At 42.6% G+C, this 26,543-nt stretch overlaps 1 protein-coding gene and 1 non-coding gene across 8 annotated transcripts in view; both read right to left on the bottom strand.

The window, feature by feature from the left end:
• The window catches only part of LOC147881144 (putative protein phosphatase 2C 11), a 43,666-nt gene extending 22,147 nt beyond the window's left edge, over window positions 1-21,519 (bottom strand). Inside the window, exons 1-4 of one of the 7 annotated variants that reach the window (XM_087369792.1) lie at window positions 21,373-21,519; window positions 20,890-21,001; window positions 17,684-17,855; window positions 5,123-5,186 (exon numbers count right to left, since the gene is read on the bottom strand). In XM_087369792.1, coding sequence (XP_087225918.1) covers window positions 5,123-5,186; window positions 17,684-17,800 — 181 coding nt within the window. In that variant the 5' untranslated portion in view covers window positions 17,801-17,855; window positions 20,890-21,001; window positions 21,373-21,519. Of the gene's footprint in view, window positions 1-5,122; window positions 5,187-17,420; window positions 17,565-17,683; window positions 17,856-20,889; window positions 21,002-21,372 lie in introns of those variants that run through there. The other 6 variants (XM_087369788.1, XM_087369789.1, XM_087369790.1 and 3 more) reach the window with 6 other exon arrangements.
• Window positions 7,919-7,990, bottom strand: TRNAK-CUU (transfer RNA lysine (anticodon CUU)). The gene has a single exon. It is a non-coding gene; the product is annotated as a tRNA-Lys (tRNA).
• Window positions 21,520-26,543: the final 5,024 nt, after the last annotated feature.

The following is a 26,543-nucleotide window of genomic DNA, read 5'->3' as shown; positions in this document are numbered from 1 at the left end:
TACAGCTTTTTCTTGTTCACCCTCCGCTCTCTACCTTCATTTCTCTCTTCTCCTGATTGCTGGAAGACACCTGCACCCTATGGGGAGCTTGGATAGAGGATAGGTGCGAGGAAGGAGCTCGCCCCTTTGCCACAGTCAGCAGGAGTTGGTTCCAGGTTCGGTTTTTCCTTGTTCTTTCGTGCTTTGCAGCTTTTTGCAGTGCATGCGTGTTGTGTGCAGTCATTTCAGGACTCCAACAGGTTCTAGGAAGCACCCGAAGGCAAGGGTGATCCTGTGGAAGGCCTAAGGACGGTGTGGATGCATGTGATAGCCTTGAGGCTGCCTTGAGCTCAGTTTGCCAGTGGTTCGGATGCCTGAATGCCTCTAAGTTGTGTCAGATCAGAAGTGAATGCCTGAGTATGCCTTGCTAGTGGGAATTCTAGTGGTGCACTAGGATTAGATGCCTTGAAGACAAGTAGAGGATTTGCAGAGAGGAACAGTGCAAGGTTGAACCCTTGTTGTAAAGCATTTCCATTCAGAAGCATTAAATAAATACCGTAAGGGGCGCCAAGGCATTTGGGGCCAGTGGGTGCACTGTGTATTATTTTCATTGAGCAGGGGCATTCTAGCCTCACCTTTGTTGTTGTTGAAGCTTGTTTCTAAGTTGTGCTAAGTGATTTAAGTGACTGAAGCTTACATTGTGGCTATTTATGAAGTTTATGACTGAGTAGAAGAAGATCACTGCCCTTTTGTTTATCGAAGGCCGGTTTCAGCGACTGCCATGTACGTAGCACCTTTTTGGGGGACTGATCTCTCGGAAACAAAGTGGAAGAGATTTGAGCGGCTACAGGTGATTATGGGTTTCAGGATGATTCGGAGCAAGCCCTAAGTCCCGCATCACATATTACAGGCAGAGTTCACCATGATGCCACTCCAGGTTGATGACCTTTTCCAGACCGTGACTTTCCTCCATAGAGTATAGGACTTGCCTCACTCGAGACTACCGAGGTTGGCACTAGAGTCCTCTATAGAACTAGCAGAGAGCGGGGCTGATACATGATATGCAGACGTCTCCACATGGTTTGCTAGTCTTGGTATCCAAATGGATCGGCTGCCCCCCTTCCAGTCCAGCATGGACACACGCACCATCCAAGTCCATCCCAATTGATGAGATTAACCGTATCATGCGGTTAGACCTCCTCCAGCTCCATACATCCCGAACTTGGGGAGGGGACTAGGAGTTCCCCACCAAGATCCAATTCTATCGTGATCATTTCCGAATAGTGTCGGAGGATGGACTCAGACCCCATTACCTTGAGGATAGAGGAGTCTCACATGCACTGAAGATTGCCATTGGATAGATGCGGACTCGTCACATTAGTTGAGGATCAAGGCAAGAGAGCTACAAGCATACCTAGAGAACAACAGATCTACAGATTATGTACACTGGAGACAGTTGAGACAGAGGAGAATTTTATGTGTATCTACCCACTATGAGATCCGGGGACAATATCACTTCCTCTTTCAGGAGGGGCATGGCTTTGATCTACTCTACCAACTGATCCACTTCCATGACCAGGTCTACATTGGGCTCTATCTAATCAAGATACGACGTCACATAGATACGCTACTACAACAAATCAAACGGTAGCAAACATTGACAGCACCGCAGGACGTTGGGGTAGATCAATCACAACGACAAACACAGACTTTTATACATTTGAGTCAACCCCGGGACAAAGAGGAATGGAGGAAGAGAAGTTAGTAGACATGCGAGCAGCATGGATCAGCAGTGAGACACGACACGGTACCGCCAAGCGAGAGAAACGAGTCCACGCATGCCACAAAGAGCGACCAGAGCGCGCACGATCGCGAGGTCCGACCCATCTCCGTCCTCCTCATAGGAGACCGCCCGAGCTAGGAGTCACTCTTGACATAGCTCTTTGGATACATAGGTCGAGAGAGAACACCCTCCGCCACAGAGGGAGACAACCCGCCAAACACAAATCCAATATATTTTTGTAGCCCACCAGAGAGCTACTTCGGTGCCGGGTTTTGGCTCTTGAGTCTCAACCTCTCATTGTTTAGATACATAGCTAAGCTTAGCATATCACTCAGCAAGGGCCTTAGCACGCCCTTTGCTTCACCCCTGTCCAGCTTATATGAGTTTCTTTCTCTTTTCTATACTTTGTCCCATAGGCCCGTGAGGCCTCCCGAGGATGTTGATATATCTTTTCGCACCAAGGACAATGATGATGCCAGGCTCTGATACCACTGAAACATCCTCGAGACGCCTCACGGGCCTATGGGACAAAGTATAGCAAATAGAAAGAAACTCATATAAGCTGCAAAGGGGTGAAGCAAAGGGCGTGCTAAGGCCCTTTCTCTCTCTCACCAAGGACAATGATGATGCCAAGCTCTGATACCACTGAAACATCACCAGCAGATAAAATTGCAGATTCATGATCAAAATGCAGCAAACCCTAATCTGAAACGCCTTCAAAGCATGATGGAATTTATTGCAAATTCAATCCTTCATCAGAAACTTGAACTCGAACTCAAGCATTGGAATTGGAACTCAACGAATTAGCTGGAACTTACAATGGTTTGCAGGGAAGTGCTCTCAAACTAAAGGAAAGGAGGAGGGAAAGCAGCGATTTCACTCAGCCTTCAGTTCGCAAGGGAAGAGAGAGAGAGAGAGAGAGAGAGAGAGAGAGAGAGAGAGAGAGAACACGGTACTAGGGGCCAAAATTAAGGGCTAGCCCCCCTTGAAGGTCCCTATTGCAATAGAAAATTGTTTCAAGCTGGCTCACAACGGAGCATGAATCTTATAGAACTCGATTTCTAATACCAAGAGCTTAAAAGGGCAGCCTTGCTATTTTTAGATTTGCCCTAAAAGCTGGATCTTTCAACAAGTAAAAGCTGGCTCAATTTCCTTTTTCTCTCGGAAATGTGCCCATAAAGCTGGAATTCACACTTTGCCCCACGAGGGCCCTTTTCTAAAAGCTGTTCCCTTCCTAAAAGCTGGTCATCCACCTTGGCACACTTTCCCCTTTAAACATGGAAATTCTGCACTCTCCAGGGTTCCACAGGCTGCAACAAAGAAAACAATACCCAACACACTCTAACCCCATTAGAGGTTAGCTAATGCATGTGTTCTACTTCTTGGACTAATCCTAGTCCCTTGTGTGTGTCCCCACCATGCACTTTGACCAATGCAAAAACAAACGAAAAGAAACTTGCTCTACTTGACTTCTTTGACCGGAGTCAATAATAAAAGATTTCTCTTTATTCCTTGGGAAGAGAAAGACCTTTTGGACCCTTAGGAGAAAGATGCGACAAGAATTTCTTTTCTATCATGGGAAAAAGACATGATAGAGAGGGCCTCAAGCACTTCATCTCCTAATAGTCAAGAAGATTGCTACAAATTTACCAATGAGTGGCCTCCATCCCAACCACACGTAGCTTGGTCACAAAAAAGATGAAGGCCCCACTAGATGCCCTTTTACAACGTAGGAGATTGAGATTGTACTTTGTGCCTTGCCTTCAAGCAACTGTCCAGGCGATGATGGCATCAGCCTTCCTTCTTTCTTACACATTGGGATACTGTAGGAGCTTTAGGAGCTTGCATTACTTTGGCCCTCCATAGGATTTGGGACACCGATATCATGTCCCCCTCTTTTAGAGGGCTAATCGTTCTATCCCCCAAACTGGGGAGGATAGGACCCTCATCTCTCAGTGGAGGCCCAGCACCCTCCTTAACAATGCCTACAAAATCTTGGCCCCGAGGCAATAAGCCTCAAACGCCAGCCACTCCTCCCCAACCTCATTCATGACACTCACATTGTTTTTGTATAAGGCAAGAGCATATTTGATAACATTTTATTATTTTAGTAAGCAATTAAATGGGCCAAGGAAAGCCTTCAAACACTCTTCCCCTAGATCATTCATGACACTCAGACTGTTTTTGTATAGGGCAAGAGCATCTTTGATAACATTTTCTCATTTTGGCAAGCAATTAAATGGGCCAAGGAAAGCCGTCAGCCCTTGGACATTATGTTACTTGAATTTGAGAAAGCATGTGGCATGGTGGACAAGTGTTTCTTGGAGAGAACCCTACGCTGCATGGGTTTCTCTGTGCATTGAATCCTAAGAGTTCCATCACTATATCTCTAAGCTTACACACAAGAATGGCAGAGGAAACTATTCCAGATCTATAGATCTGTTCACCAGGGCTGCCTGATTGCCCCCTTCCTAGTTCTTTTCGTGGCCAAAACTATGAGTCGCTTTCTCCACTCAAAAACACAGATTACAGGTCTTGGTCTTACTATCTAGAATGACAAAAAACTCCTCAATAGTGAGCTCCCAGATGACACAACTATTTTTCTGGATCAGGAACCTTCATTGTTTTAGAGCTGCCATGTGGATTTCTATCTTGTAGCAAGGGCACTTATAAACTGCACAAATCAGTTGGATTTTGGGCGAAGGATACAAACACTTCAGGATGGGGAGTTGAGCTTGGCTTCAAATGGACAGAGAGGAGTAATATTGTCAACAACCTGGGTTGTCAGGTAGGCATGGACAACACTCCTACCAGTCCTAGAGAATGCTAGAAGGAAGTTACTTTATTGGAGCTCCATCACCATAGATCTAACCTCTAGAGCCCTTGAAGTGAATCATGTATTTTAGCCTCTACTTAGTACATCACTTCATGTTGATTCTTCTAATGCTCTTGCATTGACGAGCTTAGAAGATTGGTACGAAACTTCCTTTGGTCTGGATCTAATGGCACACATGACATGAGGCCAAAGTGAACTGAAGCACTCTCATCTTGCCCTTGCATGAAAAAGTAAAGCCTTATTAGGCAAGCGCTCAACCATCGCTCATCAAGAGTCATCCATGGTGCTCTTCGGTGGGACCAGGAGGCATGGGGGAAGGGGGAGAGTTCACTATTTAAAATGACAACAATTGTATGAACTTCAAGAACATAGCAAGTTACAAGCACAGTAAAAGGCTCACACTGCAACATGATGAAAAAAAACTGCAATTTGGACTTTGATAAACAAAATCAGGATTCACAATATCCAAGTTAATATAGAAAATGCCAAAAGACATGCAAGGCTATAATAAACAATAAGCTCACCTCCATGGCCATCATACACACCAAAAAAAGACGTGTTCTCATCCAAGTCCAACACTGCAGCATGCTGCCAACATCATTTAAAAACCACGAGTAAGCGCAAAATGTATTGGTAAATGGTCACTTCCATTGCATCTTGTTAATCTTTCAAAACGCCACGCTCGTCCTTTCCTAGAAATTAGATGAAAAATACATGCATAATATCACCATAACCATGGTGTGTTTGGCCCCAAGAAATATGAACATAAAGCATACACAAATTTTCCCAAGCCATGATTTGAAGATTACTACAAACATGTAAATGCAATGCTGTAACAAATCCTGACTTCTTTGAATTTTTTGCGAAAATGCCAAGTATTTGTTTGTGGGTGTATACACTTTAACGGCAAAAAAATATGGACCATTGGAAGAGATGCTTGCACATGTCAGCATTATGTTTAGTTCAGAGTGGTGTGTGGTCTAATGAACATTATATCCTCCTCAATAAAAATGGTGAGGAGAGAACACTGAATTGCACGCTTGAAATTGCAAAGAAGGTGATAGTTGCATAAGAAACCAATAAACTCTAACTAAGTTCACATCCTAGAGTAACATTGCCATGCCACATGTATGGTCCTAATATTTTTTAAACCTACACGCTGGAGGACCCTTGATACCTTAGCTTACTCATGTATTTATCAAATGCCTCAACATCGAGCCATGAGACCTTGAACACCATACACAAGCCTCAGTCCTAGTGACCAAATTAAGCTAGTGTGACAAACAAGTATAATGAGAAGTTTATGACTAATGAGGTCATTAACCAAACATTCCCCCTCATAATGAAAAATGCCATGTAATGAGCATACAAAATCAAAGAGACTACAACCACTTGATTCAGAGCTATGAGACCCTCCACACTATACGCAATCATTATCCCAGCATACAAACTCAAAAAGAATAAAATCACTTGATGCCACCTCAAGCTGTGTGCACTTGATGCCACCCCAAGCTGCATGGAGTCCTCTACATCAATTTGCTATTGTCTTCTCCAGGTTACCTCCAAGGATTCATAATTGCACAAGCTTGTGTTGAAATACCCTTGGGGGATGGCTCTGATACCACTTCTGAAGTTGAGAGAATACACAAAATTGGAGACACCTTGATAAGTTCGTTGCATACACTGTGAAATACAAAGAAATTGTGGTTTCTCGTGGATGCATGTTTTAAGCCTATCAGAATTGTGACATGTGGTGCAGAGTTTGGCTTCTAGCTGGTGTCTAGACTCCCATCCAAAGGACATCCCTCTCGGCACCTGGGGGATTTGGCTTTATGGAGGTGTCCCCTAAAATCATTGCAGTGGGATCCTAGGGAGAGGGAGTGGGAGTGGGAGTGGATTCATGTAGGAAACCAATGAGGAGCCTCTCTTGCTTCCACTATTCTGTTAGCAATGCCAGGACGTTTCAGCTCACTGTTAGGGGTTGGAAGCCCACGAAACCCTCTCACTGGAAGGAGTTCCAGAGTTCTGCAGATTTGCAAGTTTTCTTTGCTATGCAAAAACCCACGCCATACTGCTGAAATCATAATGAAAGTATGTAGATAGCAGGCTTTGGAGAATGATGTGGCAGAGATCTTTCTGTATATGTTGAAATGTTCCAACTGCACCAAAATCTTGGCTCTCTATGTGGTGTTACTTGCCCTCCATGCAAGCCAACTTCTAAGCTGTCTGCAATATGAAGTCCATCCACGAATCCAGCCCTCTACATCTCTAAGAGGATCCTGTAGCTAGCATGGTCAAATCTCTCAATGCCACAATTATGAATTCAAGAACATACCTTGAGCATTTCTAGGGTTAGAGTACCATTTGCACCCACTTCGGCAAAGGAAATATGCATGAAAGATAGAGATAAGTCAAGCAGATGCAGCCTCAATGCAGTATGAGCACGAACAAGATTTATGCAAGAGGCAGTTACCGTGGTCACACAATGCACAACCTCACAAGTGGTCATGCCAAAGAGGCCACAGGCTTGAAAGCAAAGCCAACCGCCGAAACAGGGATGGAATAACTTCCATAAGGACAAGGCTGTTGGAATCGGAGTCCTAGTGTGTGTGGTCCTAGAGTCCTAGGAGTGCCCTATAGTTGTGTGAGTGTGAAGAGTCTTGAGGCCACTTGTGCCACCTCATGTGGTAGATGTGATTCCTCACCTAGATTATAGGATCTAGATTCTCTTGTGTGTGACCTCATCTATGAGGTGTCTGTGTGGGAAGATAAGGCTTGCCCAGCCTATAAAAGAGGCTATGTACTTGCTGTGAAGATATCTATCAATCCACATCAGTTCGTACCTCAGCTCGTCTCCAATCATGTGTCTCTCACCTTCTCCCCATTTTCAACAGTTGGTATCAGAGCCATGCTGAAGCTCCTGCCTGATGGCATTCCTCTCCTTGTGATTTCCTCTTCTCCTTAGCCTCTCCTTGAGGTGATGAGCGGAGGAAGCATCCTTCCCATCCTTCACTGCCACACCTGCGCCACTCTCCCGAAAAGCATCCTGCCCATCCTTCGCTGCCACACCTGCGCCACTCTCCTGCCATGTCTCCACTTTGCTGCGCCACTCTGCTGCGCCACTCTTCTGCGCCACTCTTCTGCTCCACTTTTCTGCTGCGCCACTCTTCTGCCGCCTCTGTTCACTCTTCTACTAGCCCACGCTGCTGCTCCCGCTTCTGCTCTACGCTGCGCCATTCTGCCCGCTATCTCCTCCGCTAACTCCTCTGCTTGCTACCTTTAGCCTCCCTCGCAACTACTCCCTCGCTCAACGCTGATGGTACCCCCAGTGAGGTTCGAACTCACGACCATTCGCTTAAGAGGTGATTGCACTACCGCTGTGCTATAGAGGCGATTGCACTACCTCCTGCGTTGACTGGTGAGCTGCTGGCTGAGAAGATGCCCGCAACTGCTTAAGAGCCGACAGCACTGCTGCATGAAGGAGCTGATCTACGTCGACATGTGCTACGGATACTCACGCTGGACTATTGCGCCGTACAAACTAGCCTACTGTCCGTACAGCCGGCCCTGAAATGTGCACTATCTTCTGCAAACAGTCCGTCTGAGATATTCTGCCTACTCTCATGCTCATGCTCACACTTTTCCAGCTCCTTTCTGAGCCCAAAACCCTAAATTGCGATTTTGAAGATTTTTGCCCCATTTTGGGTGAATTTGTTGGGGCTTTTATGGTCCGAAGCTTCCCTAGTATTGCTAGAACACTATGCTCTAGGAAATTTTGAAAAGCCCCAATTTTCTGCAAACCCTGATTTTGCAGCAACCCTAACCCTAAAATTTAGGGCTTTTCTGTTCAATGTCTTCCTTTGGCATAATTGAAGCTCCTACCATGTAAAATTTGGGCCTTTTTTGAAATCTGAGTAACCATTGTAAGGGATTTAGACACTGGCTGTAATAACAGCTAAGACCTTCCCACCAATGGATAGCATAAAAAACTCCTCGTTCATCGAGAAATTCTTAGGGAGCAATTTCCCAACTTGGCAGACAAAACTCCGGCTTCTTCTTATGCGAGAAGGCATATGGAATATCACCAATGGCAAGGAGCCAAAACCCCAAGGTGATGATGCTAGAATCAGTTGGTGGGAGAACCAAAATGATAAAGCAATGGCTATCATTGGCCTAGCATTTAGCTCACAACCTTATCCACCATGTGGATTTTGATAAGACAGCAAACGACGTTTGGGAAAAGTTAGAGAATTTGTTTGGAAATAAGATCAATAATTCCAAAGTATTTCTCAAACAAAAACTCGTCAAGCTCAAGATGAAGGAAACTGAAACCCTCAATGAACACTTGAGCAATCTTGGGTCAATTCTCCAACAATTATCTGCCATCCGAGCCATTGTTGAAGATGATGATCAAGTTGCTGTACTTCTCTCCAGTATTGAAGACATTTCCAAGTACAATGAGATCCTTGCTGTCCTAAGAGTCAACCGCAATATGAGCTTTAAGGATATGGTAGCTCATCTCATTGATGAGGACTGTAGGCTTACAGAGAAAGCAGAATCTTCCTTCAAATCTGGCAAAGCATTCTTTCTCAAGAATAAGCCCAAGAAGAACGGAAAACCTCTTAAATGTAAAAACTGTCAGAAACTTGGCCATCCAGAGGATCGTTGCTTCAAGAAAATGGCAAAGGTACAAGCCAAAGAACATGCCAATCTGGTTGCGGAGCAGAGCGAGGACGAAGACGATGAAGCTACACCTTCTGGACTTGAGGAACAAGCATGCACTGCTGCTATATCTGGTCTATCCCTCCATGAGGTGATAAATGAAGAGTGGGTTTTCTAGAGTCATGTGTGTTAGGTACTCTGCCTTGGGTAGTCCCCCTAAAATGATGTAATAATTTGTCATTTTGTGTGCCTTGTCCTATAAAAGGCTCCACTTATTTCCATGTACCTAGTTAGGAGACAGGGGGGTTGTTGTGTCTTTCCTTTATCAGGCCTGGCCGAGTTCTAGGATGTTGGTGTACTCCCTAGACCTATGAGTTGGTCATGCATCCATGCTCAGATTTGAGTCTCTGATCACGTTGACACCTAAGCCATGAGAGTGCTTGGTTCAACCTCTGAATTATGCTCAGCTATTAGCCTTTGAGATTGCCTGGGATGCACAGTCTGGATGATGTCATAATTTCTCACCCTAGCTCCGAAGGGGGGTTTGTTGGAATCGGAGTCCTAGTGTGTGTGGTCCTAGAGTCCTAGGAGTGTCCTATAGTTGTGTGAGTGTGAAGAGTCTTGAGGCCACTTGTGCCACCTCATGTGGTAGATGTGATTCCTCACCAAGATTATAGGATCTAGATTCTCTTGTGTGTGACCTCATCTATGAGGTGTCTGTGTGGGAAGATAAGGCTTGCCCAGCCTATAAAAGAGGCTATGTACTTGCTGTGAAGATATCTATCAATCCACATCAGTTCGTGCCTCAGCTCGTCTCCAATCATGTGTCTCTCACCTTCTCCCCATTTTCAACAAAGGCAACTGTAGCCACAAGGAGATTTTTTTGCTAATGCACATAATGTTGTAAAAATCACCTACTCCTTGGATATGGTACCGGCTATCCAAGAAGCTGAGGTGAAATGCCTAGATATTGAGTTGTACACTGTGAGAGACACATTTGCAAACTTTGAAATTTGATGTTGCTTGCAGGTTGGAAATTTTGGCCGAGGAACTTATGCAAAACAGTCAAAAGTTATATTAAAGCTTGAGGCACCATTCTCTTTGTAAAAAGTGTTGTATATTTTCAAAAAGATGTGAAATAGGAGTCCCCTCGACTAAGCGTCATTTTTTCTATTGTTCACCTTCCCATTATGAGGAGGGTTTTTCGCCATTATACAGACGTGGATTGGGCCTAGGAGGAGTTGTGCTCCCTATCGGTTTGATTCAGCTCTCTCAGTTCACATGGTGGACTGAGGACTCTACACCAATGTGCTAGCAGGCTAGATGCAAATGTTCCCTTCATGATGCAATGTACCCAGAAGGTAGGCTTTGAGCCCGTCATGCCTTTGACGTGCCCTCGCATGGATGAGGATTATTCCTCCCGCCCCCCCCACCCCAAAGTCACACAAATCCACGGTTGTCGTTCAAGCCCCCATTCACAAGTGGGCCTTGTTCTCCACAACCCCTCCTCCCCATGAGTTGGATCATGATGAGCTAGAACGTGCACGAGCTCCATGATCATGCACGAAAGCCACAACATTTGATGCTACGCCAGGAGTAAAAGAAGGCAACAGTAGGATGGGCAGTGGATTTTCTAATGATTCAAGAGCATATGTTGTCAACATCGGATATCCCTCCCCGTCACTACCTGCTTCCGAGGAGGGACCGAGAGGTGTGGTCCCCCGCAATAGGCTAGAGTAGAGGGATTTGCATTTCAATCTCCCAAGAAATGGCCCTAGACGTTTCTTTATTAAGGTGATCCTATCACAGGACAAGCAATATGAATGGGTCTTTGGGTAGGCAAAGTCCTAGATCTGGATCCTAACGTGAACGCTCCTACTTGTAGGCAACACCGCCCTACCTTTTGGAGATGGTTGACAACGAACCTCCCAAACATTGAATTGGATAGTTGGAGTTGACTTTAACAAGCTAGCGTTTGAGGAGGACAAGCAAGAAGGAGCTTCTCTCTCAGGAATGCTCGCAACAGAGAGAAGTACAAGGAAGCAGTTCATTTTTATGATCAGTGGCCCCTGGATCTCCTCTGCTAGGTACCTGTCCTTTCTCTCTACTGCCCACATGACAGCTCAAGTGCTGCCCATGTGGCAGCCCATGCCTATTACTACTCTATGGTCCACCCCCGGATGCACTCCTCATCTGGGGGCTCATAAGTGGGGAGGTGACTAGTCCTATTCCGGACAAGGTCGGCACTGGTTACTTTCAAGGAGCTAGTGGCTTTGCTTCTGCAAGAAGAACCTTGGGAGAAAGAAAGAAATTTTATCAAAGTCTTCAAAAGACCAAAGGGTCTATGAGACTAAAAAACTAGATACAATGAGCTCAATTGGGGGAGCCTGTAAGCGGGCATCTGCAGCCAAGTTGGGGGAGCCTGTAAGCGGGCATCTGCAGCCAAGACAAGTACAAATACAGAAACACTAGCGGTTCGTATCCCAGATGCTCTACTTCAAGAAAAGGAGGTGTAGTAGGTACTGTCTGGGAGATTGACAGCAAACTAGATGGTTCACCCGAGAGAGGTGGGCTACTTAGTTGGCAATCGCAATCCAGAGGAGTAGTGAGGAGCTCCAATCCCAGGCCCTCCATCGGAGGCAAGCTCTGTAGGAGTGAGAGAGAGAGAGAGAGCACTGAGAAGGGATTTAGCATCCATAGATCACCTCAAAGGGGCGGGATCCAGAGTCTCGGTGGCTCAAAGACCAATACAAGAATGCAAGGCTTGACCTTCAAGCCGAAGGTCCAACGATCCGAGTTCTCTTATCATTATTCCCAAGGCAGAATGGTGCAACAGGAAGATAGAATGACCACACAGTTCTTCCAGACCACTGGGCCCTGATTGGCTCGGCCTCAACTTCAGAGGCTAAGGGATGCAAGTGGTCAGATGCATACGGGTCCCTATGAGATCCTCCAGATGACCACAAACTTCTATCGACAGTTGTTTCAATACGAGTAGGAGTCTCCCCCGTTCTTGCAGCCTGAGAGGCTGTTTGATCGAATTCGTGACAATGGTCACTCTGAGAGGATGGGCTTCTCGGAGAGATGGATTTTTAAAGGTCTCGGCCATGTATGCAAGAAATGCTAGCCAGATGCTCATTGGTGGCCACACAGAAAAGGTCCCTGATACTTGGCAGGAGGGATTGCGCAGCTCTTCACCCCCCTACCAATAGTTCGAACAATTCTCAAGGACCGGGGTGCCTCTCAAGATTCAATTTGTGCGGCAGTCCCTTTGCCTCATTATCAACTCTTGTGACACCCTCAGCCCTAAAGGAAGGAGTTCGATTCATCTGAGACTCCGGTTCAGTGACCTATTGTTTTCTACAAGTCATGGCTTATTGATTCCCCTAGCCATTCATATCCTCTTCAATGGCCACAAAATTCCCATTCCCAGCTTTGGGGAAATGAGGAAACTGGATGGTACAAACTATTCACTTTGGAAGATGAAGATTCAAAGCCATCTTATAGTTTGAATGAAATGGGAGGTCCCCACAACTGTTGAGCTTCAGCCTCAACATACGGCGGTTGCAGGAGTCACTACACCTGTCCATCTACTTAGTGAGAGATTGGGTTCTAAGAAATGCTGAAGTCAGAAGCCCTTGCCATCATCATTGACAATAATGCTGGTTCAGTCCTTCTGCACATTCAGCCTGCAAATCAAGATGGGAGATTCCAAGAATAAGAAAAAGTGTTTCCACTGCGAAAAGCGTGGGCATTTTGAAAAACGATTCCGGCAAGTCAAAGGAGGATCCAAAATCAGAAACAAAGACAAAGAGTGCCAATCTCATCATAGAGGAGTTGTTTGTCATCACATAAGAACATTCAATACTATTTGTGAATGATGGAGATGACACTTGGTATGCGGACAGCAGCGCTTCTAAGCACATGACCCCCAAAAAAAAGGGAGTGTTTCAAGAACTTTAAGAAGTCCATCCAAAGTCAGTTGTAACAGTCCGAGACAAAAGAACTTACCCAATCAAAGGGATTGGAAGTGTTGCCTTCTCAATCAGGGGCTGTGGAGCGGATGTTTCATACTGATGCAAAAAACTTGCTTTCAGTGTCTCAGTCCAGAATAAGATGGAAGCAAAAATTTGCTTTCTGTGTCTCAACTTGCAAGAACAAGATTCAAGGTGCTCGTTGATGAAGGCTCAATCCTCATTTCATCCAAATCAACAGGTGAGGAGATAGTATAGGGAGTTGAAGAAGATGGACTTTAGATGATTAATGCTTGCTAGTCCAAGGAGTATCTGGCGCATCAAGACTTTGGCATGAGCAGCAGGGCTTGCATGGAAGGCAAGCAACACCAGAACCTATTCTCAACGGAGGCCACGCATAGGGCAGCTAAACCTTTAGAGTTGGTTGATTCATACATTTGTGGAGCCATGCCTACAAAGCCATTATCAAGGTAGGCAATTCCTCACATTCATTGATGATTTCAGCAAGGTGATTAGGGCCTTTTGCATTTGAAGAAGTCTCAAGCCTTCAACAAGTTCAAGGAATGGCTTGTGAAGGTAGAGAAGAAGACTGTCAAGAAATTGAAGATATTCTGCACAGACAGAGGGGAAGAGTTTACATCCAACAAGTTCATTACATTCTGCAAGAAACATAGGATAAAGAGTGTAACATACAAGGGACTTTGGCTGTAGTAAACAACCTCAGACTAACTATAATAAAGAACTAGAGAGCACTGAGAGATAGAGAGAGAAGAGAATGCAAATCTAACATAAGACACGCAATATCATGCAATGCAATGTGCTATTACTAATATGAATGCTGCAAACTGATTACAATGATGCCCCACTGGATCAGGGCTGATGCCTCATGCGATGTTGAGGCTAATGGGATGTAAATGCACCAACTGATGGCTAATTACTGAGGCTACATGCTGCAGGACTAGGGCTGAAGGAGAGCCGGAACTAAGGGCCCTACTGCCTAGACTGAAGGCTGGAGCTGTGGCCCCAATGATGCTGGAACTCCCTGAATGGAGTGCCCGGAACTGAATGTTAATGTATGCGTGCTGATCTGCTGCTAAATGCTAAGGCGAGTATTGGCTGCTGGAACTGAAGGCCAGAACTGCTGCGAATGGAGGCTAGAATGAATGCCTGGAAGCCTGGAATGGATGATGCTTGAATGAATGAAATAACCAATTTTTATAGACTTTTAGGGCAAACTGGCAAACCCGGGTTGGATGGTCAACGCAGATAGTTGAACAGGTCATCCAGAAGTCAGCGTTCACCAAAAAGTAAATGCTTTGGCTTTTTGGCTGGGAAAGTCAACTCTGTGTTTTTTCAAGTTGTCTTCTGTTGGTGGTGCATCCTTTGGCACCTTTTTTTGGCTCTAAATCCTTGCCAAAAAGATCCTAGAATATGCTACAAAATGCTAACTGTGCAGCCAGGTGTCACTGCCACCTGTGCCCAGGCAATTTCGCAACAAGCAGCATCATCTCAGCATGTTGCAGCAGCTCACCAACTTCATACTAACTAGAAGTGACATCCTATGATTTTTAGTTCTAGCGATTACAGAAATTAGTGCGATGGTTGAACAAAAACCTAAAATCTTAAGGGTCTACAACAAATGGCATGATTTCCAACAGGTTTTGGGAAAGAATAGAGTTTTTAAAGGAACCAAATCATTTGACTACCGAAACAATTGAATAAGGTTTGAGATGTATTTTCAAGGCTAATTCCAAAATTCGAAAATAAAGTGCCCAAGTGAAAGGGACACACCAAGCTTTCACGTGAACATGAAACTGGAGTTTGATAACGATCATGCTATATCACATATATTATTTCTATTCCAGATGGAATCTACCACTGGGAGAAATAATAGGTTCAAGCAATTTAAATACCAAATGAGGACAACCTTTAATCCTTAACTGCATGGGCCTCCAACTTGCCTTTCTCAATTTGATATTTTCAAGTTGAGTGGTCTCTTCCAAAATAAGACATATTCATTCCAAAAAAAGTAATCTCAAACTTTTAAATAATGCTTTTTTTTTTTGAAAACCATTGGATTACCTTAAAAACACCACTTTGCTTGTGGTGGCACATGTGGCACATGTCATTCAACAATGATATTTGGCACACGTTTGACGAAAGCGAGATACCAACCTGAAATTTCATGTAATTCAACCATATTTCATTGTGACCAAATGACAATGATAATCATATGGGCAAAAGACTTGGTTGATTCCCTCATCTTGGACGTGTGATTTGTTACATGGCATTTGTGGCTAGTCCTTCAAATTAAAGGCATACAACAAATAAGCCTTTGATGATGATGCATCGTCCTAATATTTTCCATGTGAGTTGTAAACTTCTAGAATCTTGTGAATTTATTAACCATGGACATGGACTAGTCGAGGGCCCCCACAATAAATCACCATTCTTGGGATATTCCAATTACTTCATACAACCCACTCAAACTTTACAGAGCTTTCAATTTTTTGTAGATCCAAGACCCAGCCAAGTTCCTTATAAGATGTGGCATCTACCACAGAGTTAAAGGAGTCGATAGAGTTTAAGAAGTTTGAGGAAACATCTACATTGAATCCACCAATTGGCTTTATTAAAGAATTGAAGTAATAGCATTTGCATCAAAACAAAATCCACTCCCTTATTCATTTTACTAAAGAATTGAAGTTATTATGTTAAGAGTGAACTACAAAAGCTACTCACTGCAGTAGACAACACTACACTAGATGTCTTCCCTACCAGCATATTATATTGAGACTAAACCTTGCAGATCCCATAACTTGGCCACCATACAATCATACCCGCAAGAGGTCCAAGTTTTGACTAGACAAATAAACTCAAAACTGTCCCAAGGTGGTGCAACATTTCATGTTGAGATTATACAAATGTAGCAACAACCAACGTTTATGACAAAGGAATCGTTGGGAATCGACAATGTCAAGCTCTACAGACCCTTATTATTTTCCATAAATAAGGCTATAGGAGGTTTACTTTCCTTTCACAACAGAACATTCCCAATTATAAGCAGCTCAAATTTGAATCAAGTGCATACTAGTACACTAGTCTCAACATATCAAGCTGTGACGAAAAAGCTTCCTTTTGGATAGGATTGTGAAAGGATGTTGCAGACTGTATCAAGCGATAAAGGCCCTGCCATCACAATGATTTGGCAAGGAGCAGGACCTTGCCTATAGTAAGAGGAAAATAGACCCATATAGTGTTGGCCTTTATAACAGGTTTATCTTTAAAAACTAAGAATTTGAAGAGTGTGTTGTTGTTATAAGCTCATTGTATGAGATGACTGCACGTACGGCTGCATTGTAAGCTCATTGTATGAGACGATTGCATGTACAGCTGCCGGTCAGTTTATTGAAAAGTACTAAGCTTTGTGGTTCCCTCGAAAATAGTAAGTGATGCTAATGCTAATTTCATGCAATGGTTTTCTCAAGAGATGTCGTTACAAGGTTAACTCTATGTACTTCGACCACCCACAAACCAATGGGTTTGTTGGAGGAGCATTTCAGGAACATTAGTTTTGATGGTTGAAATTCTGGGGATAAATTGCTATGCTTGAATGGACTTCTGCCATAAGAGGAAAAGTTTCCAGGTATTATGGAAATGCCTCCTGAGCAAAAGGATAGATATGATTCCGCAAGGATATCACCCAGCCTAAAGGAATACCAAAGGTAACCACATCTACGAGAGCTAGTGACAGCATTGTTTAATCCGATTCTGCCTACCTGCTAGTAGAAATTGTAACTCTGAGAAAAAAATTCTGCTAAGCATTAATGGTTTGTAGCAAAGGCAGATGTCGTGATTCCTGCCATATGCCAACTTTACAAGATAGAACCAAGACACGGAATAGCAGCCAGTGGCATTTACAACAAACATCATATCCTGCACCAATTGAAAATGTTTAAAGCCACACTTTTCACTCACTCCCTAATTGTGACTCAAAATTGCCTTACATGACCCTTTTGAAATTTTTGAATATTTTCACTTGTACGACATTCATCATATTAAAAAGTTAAACCAATTTAAACAATCCAAGAAAATAGTCCCTTTTCTAAAATGGTCAATTTTAAACCAAAATTATCCAATCCTGATTCCGATAACCTGCTCTAATGAAATAAAGAAGGAAATATACATAAAGAAAACACCTCTCACAAGATGGTATTCTCATATGTTCTAGGGCATGAGAAACCCATGATATACGAATTTTCTGGGCACTTCATGATGAGTAAATTGATTTTCATTCCATAGAAAGGAACAGATGATTATAACTCATATTCTGCAACCACGGAACATCCCGTGTTACTTTAACCCTTCAATAGAAGTAAAACAAAAACAAAAAACTTCCACTTTCATTTTAGAAGACATAAGGCATAAAGTGTGCAAAGGAGTTTTTACAGCGTCTTCCATGCTGCTGCGCCATCCTTGCATTGCTGAGACTCCAAATTTGACTTTTCCGTTATCCCCATTTTCAGATAATTTATCTGTCTTAGGGCTGCTGAGATAGATTCCCATTTTCCCCAAATGCAGGGCCAACAACTAGTAAAGTCTTGCAAAATTGATTTAATACCTATGCCAACCACATCAAAGAATTTAATTATTCAGTACAGGACCTATACAAATGAAACAGATTCCAAAAAGGATGGGGGGAAACAAGTAAAAACTCTAACTCTCTCTCTCTCTCTCTCTCTCTCTCTCTCTCTCTCTCTCTCTCTCTCACACACACACACACAATTGTTCTTTTGTTTCTTCCCTTTGTTTTCCAAAATGTTATCAATTCAAAAGGGTTTAATCGAAAATTACGAAGACGGGTGGTTTTGTGTGTGTGTGTTGGGGGTGGGGAGAGCTCTCTCTCAAAATTGTTCAAAATTGTTCTTTTGTTTCTTCCCTTTGGTTTACAGTAGAAAGGAAACTACTTAGCAACAAAGCTACACCTAACTGCACGAAACTCCTCTCTAAGTCCAGAAACTCCGTTTCTAGTATTCCAAAATATTGGCATTCCGAAAACTTGGACATACCAAGGAACTCCCTTTTGCATATGGCTTTGTGTCCATCATCATCATTTAATGGCCATTCATAGTCCAGTAATAAACACTGGTCTAATGATGAATTGTAGCACAACACTCCTACATTGCATAAAACTGGAAAACTCCTTAGTTGCATGAATCTCCTACCAAGCTCCAGAAATTCCGCTTCCAGGGGTTTTCAAAAATTGCTGTTTCACAAACTTGGAAACACCTAAGAAACAACCGTTAGTGTATGGCAAATGTATCCATCACATCTGCAGTCCAAACAGACATAAACAATCATCTATTGATGAGTTGAAGCACCATCAGTACCATCCGTGGGCTAGAGGTGCCTCGATTTACACAGGTAAGATGCTGAGGGGAGTGGGGTTCCACGAGTGCCTTGCTTGCCGTGAAGGCAGGCAACATAGCGACCAAATCCCAAAGGAGGCTACCTGGCTACCCATAACCTCAAAAAGCTGGTCGAGTTCAATGGAGGTGGAGGTTAATCCTAGGGTATGTGTTCACAAAAGCTGGTGGAATCCTAGGGTATGTGTTCAGAAAAGCTGGTGAGTCCAACAGAGGTCGAGGTTAATCCTAGGGTATGGAGGTGGAGATTAATCCTAGGGTATGTGTTATTTCCGCATTTTTTTGACGATTTCAGAAAATCACTTCGGATATGCTGTTTGTCGTCACACACTCTGCCTAGGAGGGTGAAGTCCTTCTGGCCAGAAAGAGGGAAACATCTCATTACAAAGACATTCTATACTCAATGCATGATGCTTGTAAGGTTGATGTCAAGACCTTCGGGAAGGCTATGGTGCTGACAGAGGCAACTGTCATGGAGGCAACGTTGCAGTATATTGAATTGAAGAGAGTTTTGGTAGACTCAATCAAGGGCTTTGTGCCGCAGGCTGGAGGGCCAGCAGTTGTTTCAATACATAATGCTTGGATAGTTTATGAGGACAGCTTGATATTCGTCTATCTGTTCAAGGATGGTCCGATAATCAGTGGAGCACCACATCCCTACAAGACAATACGAGTTTGTGCCACCTACTATGGACCTTGTAGATACTCAAGAAACACACCTAAAGTTAAAAGTTGCATTTACCTTTTTGAGACCGACAGCACATGGCAAACAGAGTATACTATGCAGGAGTACCCTGCTCTTCTACAGCACTCTTTTGATCATCTCTTGTATCTAATTTGCAGCCATTCACCTATTCCGAGCAGGTTTTGTCGTGATTCCTTTCCTAAAACTCTACTTATGGATCAAAACTACACTTGTGAAAGGGCATGGCTTTCAGTGGGAATTTCAATGGACACTACCAAGAGATGCACCCGTTCAGAGAGAGATACAAGCCTTTTGTCCCTTTGAGAGGCGGACTTCTCTTCAAAGTTTCCGTATTCTTCTTAGTTTTACCCCTCTTCATATGCTTACATTGTACCACCCTTTCAAAAGGATCAAACGCTTCAGTGGGCACCTCATGCAGACACCCTCTGCTGCACAAGCATTTTCAATTGCGACTCCTCACTCTTGGTTGAAGAGAGGCTTTGATATGGGATGGGCATTCAACCAATTCCCTCATCCCTCTGCTATTGGTGTTATTACTGATATATAAGCAGTCTTCCGTTCCTTCCAGTCTTCTCTTGCTACCTCAGTATTCACTTTAGTTCCTTAACACAAGATGCGTCAATTACAGCTTGCCTACACATCTTCTAGTTGAAATGCGTTCCTTGCTTAAAAGACATTAAGGTCCAAAGAAGCCGAACATCGAGCATGCTTGATTGATTATAAGGGTCACAGGTAAGCTTTTGTATTATCCGTAACCCAAGGATCATCCTTGTCTATACTCCAGTAAGTTTTTGTATTGTCCGTGATCCAAGGATCCTCTTTGTCACATACTTTAGGAGGAAGCGTAAATACTCTCGGGTTACCAGGATGCTTCATCTTTTAGAAGTCGATGCTCAGTGATGTGATACTGCCTTGGAGTTTCGCATCAAATGGCATTGATTTGCAGATTATAAATCATCTTGGAAACCTTACGATGTGAAAGGCATGCACCTTGGAAACCTTACCCCAACCTAATTGCACCGCCAGTTCTCAGTTGGAGCAGTCGGCGCTCCCATTCTAGATGAAAACTCGTCCGTCCGCAAATGAGATTACCTCGCAGATTTTGAGGTCAGCGGAACATATTGCGGGTCAAGATAATTGCACCATCGGAATTGGATCGCTCTGTTTAATTGAATTCAAACACGGTGCTTCTGCAGAAACAGTTGCGTTTATTTGAAATTTCATTAGATTCTATATAATATTTGATTCGTTGGACCGAGGGGCTAGACTTTTAACACACTCTATCGCTTTAAGACCTCTAGATATAACATTCTGGTCCCAAAATTTCAATTCAGCCCTGAACGTAGCTGGTGCGTCTCAAATTACTTAAGAGGCCACCGTCCACGCCTTGTTCTAAGCTCATCGGGCAAGCTGCATTCGATTATAACACAGGGTGTACAAGTGGGTAAAACAAAATCTTGAGGGCCACAATTGGCTCTAATATCTACACCCTATGAGCTTTAACAGAGCAATGTCGGGATTACCGAGGTGAGCTTGAGCGTTGTCAATCAACTGACGAAAAGGCAAGTAGAACAGGCGAAAGAGGAAGCAATCTCATTTCGAAGAAATATGGCGCGTCACTGCCGGCAGCTCTAGCTTCACAAAAAGGCAAAAAAATCCTATTAAAATGAGAACCGACTCTTTCTTCCGGAAGCAGCGAAGATGAAAGACCACTCCATCTCAATGAAACTTTGGAATTGCGTCGAGAGGGAGCTAAAAACAGCGAAATATAAGAAAAAATGGGAGGCCAGCAGGTCCGGTATGGCGGCAGAAGAAGGTGGCTGATGCGTTCGAGGACCGGCGAAGAGAGAGAGAGAGAGGCTAGCATTCCCGTCCCCGCAAGGGATGAAAGGATGGCAAAAATGGGAGGAGGGGAGACGAAGCGGCAAGAAGCAGAAAAGGAGAGAGAGAGAGAGAGAGAGAGAGAGAGAGAGGGGGGGGGGGGGGGGGGGGGGGAGGAGGCTGACCAGAAGAGGTGTGTAGCGAGCTTGAACGCCATAGCCGAGCGTGACGCCATAGCCGAGCTTGAGGAGGAGGAGAAGAAGAAGCAGAAATGGAGAGCAGAAGAAATGAAGCAAATTCACAAAAGCATTAAAAAGAAAGAAAGAAGAAGAGGACGAAGAAACTTCGCCGGCTTCATATACAAAAAACTCTTCTATCTTTTTCCTCTTCTCGTTAAACCTCCCAATTAATCCTCTAAACTTAGCCCCCCCCCAAATCTGGCCCTCCCCACCTCCAACCCCTACCCCCCACGTGTCCCACTCCCCTTTTTTTTCTTTCTTTTTTTCTTTTTTTCTTTTTTTTTTTGCCCACTCCATTTTGCCCTCTGGATTTTTCAAACAATCAATTTTATATCCCCTCTCACACCTTTTTTTCCCGTTATTGCAGGCATCGGACTCTACAACAAGCAGTTACTGCTTCGTTCACCTCCTCCTACCCATGTACTGCTCCTCCTCCTCCTCTTTGCAAAACCCCATGCCCGCTCTCTCTACTCCTCAATGCCCCCCCATCTACCCAATCGCAACACCTCCTCCTTTTGTAATGCACAATGTGCTTCGCTCGAGGCACTGGCCAATTAGAACACCCAAAAAGCCTCACTTGCCCTACTCAAAATCTCTAAACAATGCTAGGTTTTTGTTTTTTGGCTAATCAGGCCCTCGGTACCTTTTCCTTTGCTTTTGGTCAAGACTCAAGTTGGCCTTAGGGAGCCTCTCATCCTGACCCTGACCAAAAACAACCTAAGGGATATGAGTTGGATAACTCAACATCGGGACCCCCTAGTAAGTAGGTACCTCATGGTAGTCTGGTCTTGCATGAGAAATGGGCTGTGACCAGGCTACTTGTAGCACAGGCCGAGGTTTGTCGGCCAATTTTTGTAATCGGGTCTTTTTTTACTAGGCTGACCACCCCCCTTAATATAAACAACTTTTTGCGGGGAAAAAAAAGTTGGCCATGTCAAAAGGTAGGTTAGTGTTCACTTTTGTGTTAGTTCTTAATGAGCATTAAAGGGTGCCTTTCTTTAGTATTACCTCAACTACTCTTCCTTTCATTAAAGCCATAGTGGTTTTGCCACCTTCTTAACATCATGGGAGGGGGTGAATGGGGGATAGGGGGAACTTAAGCAAGGCCAAATTGGAGTACGGATCAACTTGTCAGCTATTTATTAGAAGTTTATATAAGCTCTTACTAAACTAAGAGTACTATCAAACTAATAACTATTTGTTTAATTAACAATGTAATCCAACCTTTGGATTGTGATATCCAAGCATCCTTGCTCAAATTAGCATTGTTTTCTCTCATCATGACATCACAAAACCATATACCCTAGAGAGACTTCAAAAGCAAATGTGTGCACTATACTATTTAACAACTCTCACACATCTGCCTTACAAGCTTATGACATCAGACACTAGGGTCTTCCCATTCATTTGTTGAGGGTTTTTCAAGGGGTCATCCATGCATCGCATGTACAAATCGCATGTACAAACTCATAAAACACGTGTTCACCATCTTGGCTAAATGTGGAATGCATGGACAAGGTATTGGTGGAAGGGTGAACGCCAACCTTATGGAGGGCATTCCATGTTTGCATGAAATGGAGCTAGTAGGATTATCGTCCTTGATTGATTGATGAGCTCTACATGATGGCACATTGTGATGGACCTTCCACAAGGGTGGTGCCTATACCACATATGGTTACAAGACGTGGTGACCCTTTTTTGCTACTTACTATATCTTTTTTAATCACATTCTACACTTAATAACCCACCAAGAGAAGGAATCTTACTCCTCGTCCCTTTATCAAATTTATGGAATCGTGCTCTTCGTGTTATCGCCATCGATATGTTTCGTCAATCCTCCTTTGATTTTTGTATGTTAATATGCCATGCATTGTATACACATGAGAAAAGGTGACTTGCTAAATATTTGCATCTCACCTTGAAATATAATGAACTCTAAACAAACACTTGTTAGAGCCCTTGAAATTCTCAATACGCCCTTCCCTATAAGACTTATACCCAGAAAGCCATTTTTTCCCACTCACTCGTAAGCAAATTGTATGTGAGCCCCTTGAGAATAACATCCATACCAGCCACCAAGTTGTTAAATCTTAGTCAAGAGGGACAAATTAGAGTCATCATAGTTGTTCGCCATCCATATACACATCCACTCTTTTTACTTAGCACCTACTATGTGGCTATACAACCCCACTTATGATTATAGGCCCCTCATAAAAGTCCTCTCCACAAAGCCCCCATGAAGTGTTTTAGTATTCCCCGCCGCCCTTTGCCATGGGTAGCCAAGCTTTGTGGACCCTTGATGGGGACATCATGATTAGATGCTACTTGATTCTATAAATTTTCAATTGGCTTACATAAAGAAATCATTCATCTCCATCAAATGAGTATTGAATTATGGAATAATAATGTTGGTACAACTTCTATCATTTCTAGGAATTCAATATGGATTGCTTTTATAAAGTTAATTGTTCATCCCTATCATGTAAGTATTCAATTTGTCAACAATACCATTGGCATTGTCATTGTCGACGACAAGGAGATGTATGGGTGATAGCATGTCAGCCAATGTTTGGAAGCAATATGCTATTTATACCCTAAGAGGTCTTGTTGGTGCATCAACCTCAAACAAGGTACATAGCAACTCCTCTTTATACAAAAGGGTAGACAAGTGAAAATTTATTGCTCATGTTGGTTTATAATCATTACTATGTAGCCTTCACCACCAAATAAAGATGCATGCATGCAATTTTTTATGTTCGTAGGACTTAAACTTCACATGCTTGGTGACACTATGCTATTTATCACCCTCAAGGGGTCTTGTTTGTGCATCAACCTAAACAAGGTATCTGGGAGCTCATCTTATACAAAAGGGTAGAGAAACAAAATTTGTTGCTTGTGCTACTTTATTATCATTATATATTCTCATTCACCACCAAAATAAGATGCATGCATTCAAATTTTTATGTTTGAAGGACTTGAATTTCAATAAAGGTCACAAGTAACATGCAAAGATAATATGATGGTTGAAAAACGACATTGAGGTGATAATGAAAATAGCTTTAAGAATTAGAATCTGATTTGTGGACCCAATTGGTCTTATTTTGGATAAAATCTGTCGATCTACAACTATCAATGCATTAAAATATAATATTTGATTAAGACATGAGAGCTATTGTATGTGTAATTAAGGAACACATTCAATAGAATGCTCTACATGATACAATAATTTGAACAAGACATCAAGAATGCGAGTGCAAGAATAAGGACATCTCATGGGAGGCAAAGCACAATTGTAGGGAAAAAGCATGTTTTTATCTTATTAAAAGTCCTTTCCTTTCTTCTCTCTCTCTTTAAAACATTCAATTGAGCTCATACTTTATCCTTGATCAAGTCCAATACCTTTTAGTCACTCTCCTTGGTCTTGATATCTTCTAATCCACTTCTCCTTAAGATCTTCCAATCGAATCTCCTTGAGATCAGTAAGAGGAAAAGTTTTATCATCTTTAAATGGTACATTTTAAAGTTAACTTCAACTAGGACATAGGAGGATCACTCCATTGTCACTTTGACAAAAAGTTTAGGCCAAATGAACCAAAAAGTAATATTAATATTCTAGGTTATAGCTTTAGTGTGTTATAAATATCCAATTTGCATGCTATAAAAATAGTTTATAGCATGCAATTTGCCTACTATAAGAATATTAATGTTATGGGTTACAACTTTAGTGTGTTATAAACATCCAATTTGCCTGCTATAAAAATAAATATTTTCATTACATTTCTCCAAGATTTGACATTTGTTGACAAAATCCATTTTCCTTGACTTTAAATTATGTGCCACAAAAAATGCAATATTTGTATCGCTTGTTGGGCCACCTCTCCAAACTTCGACATTAAACAACAAATACAACTTTTAATAATATTATTAAATGTTGTATAGTGAGAAGAACACTATAGACAATTACATTTTATAGTTTGATAGTTGAAAAAAGTACAGAAATTGGATAGATATCATACGTTTGGAAGCCTGGCAGCACAAATTTTCATACCTATTTTAATTTTTATTGTAAGCACAAAACTATAGTCAAAGATCAATTTTCAATTGTGGATCAAACTTGCATAAAATGGGTCAATTTATACATTAGGTACCAACTTGATTTCATCATATTTTTTCATGTTTCATTTGCTTATACCCTTTAGATGAATACATGTGCATACACACGCACCCCCCCATGCATCCATGCATGAATCACGCATGGATTTATATACATATATGTATGCATGCATAAATACATACATACATACATGCATGTTGCATGCATTCATACATACCATCCTATATACGTATGTATGTATGTATATACATGCATATATATGTATGTATGCATACACATGCACACGTGTGTGTGTGTGCATGTGCGTGTGTGTGCGTGCGAGAGAGAGAGAGAGAGAGAGAGAGAGAGCACTGGATATAACCCTATAAAAGAAGTTGCAAAGATGGACACAACTTTGAGCTTCCTAGCTTTAGATTTGAACTTGCACAGCATCATGAATACGAATGTTTCATAATAGCATCTCGTATTTTAAAATGTTTAATTTAATGAGATAAACAAAGGTTTATCTATAATGAGAGAAACAATTATGTGCATCTAAAATTGTTGATGTACGTTCTAATAATCAACCATGAGCTTCATTCACAAGCAATTTTAAGCAAGGTTGAAGCAATGCTAATGTCACAGTTCACTAGAGTCCACTTAACAATTGGAGACTCAATTACATTACCGCTGGTACACTCTTGAGAATGCATTTGTAGAAACCTCACAAGGGTTAAACTATTAACAACATTCAAATAGAAGGATGGCTTTGTTATTTCATTACTATTGAACTTTAAAAAGTAGATGAAGTCATGAAAATGATGGAGGGAAAAATGGGCAACATACATGCATCCATAAACACTTCAATAGCATTTATCATCAAAATACCTGATCAATGCCATGGGAGAGAATGTATTTCTCGTTTTGCAATGCTTGCAATGAGGACCACAAACATGGCAAAGGTGATTGCATTTCTTCATCCACAACATCAGACCTGCTAGCATGCCATTTTCCCTTTTAGTAT

This window comes from Dipteris shenzhenensis, chromosome 31 (assembly GCF_047967505.1).
Source record: "Dipteris shenzhenensis isolate YYH24624 ecotype China chromosome 31, Dip_SZ_1.0, whole genome shotgun sequence".
NCBI classification, from domain to species: Eukaryota; Viridiplantae; Streptophyta; class Polypodiopsida; order Gleicheniales; family Dipteridaceae; genus Dipteris; species Dipteris shenzhenensis.
Note: the sequence above shows the minus strand (reverse complement) of the source record. Positions and strands in the feature narration are given on the sequence as shown.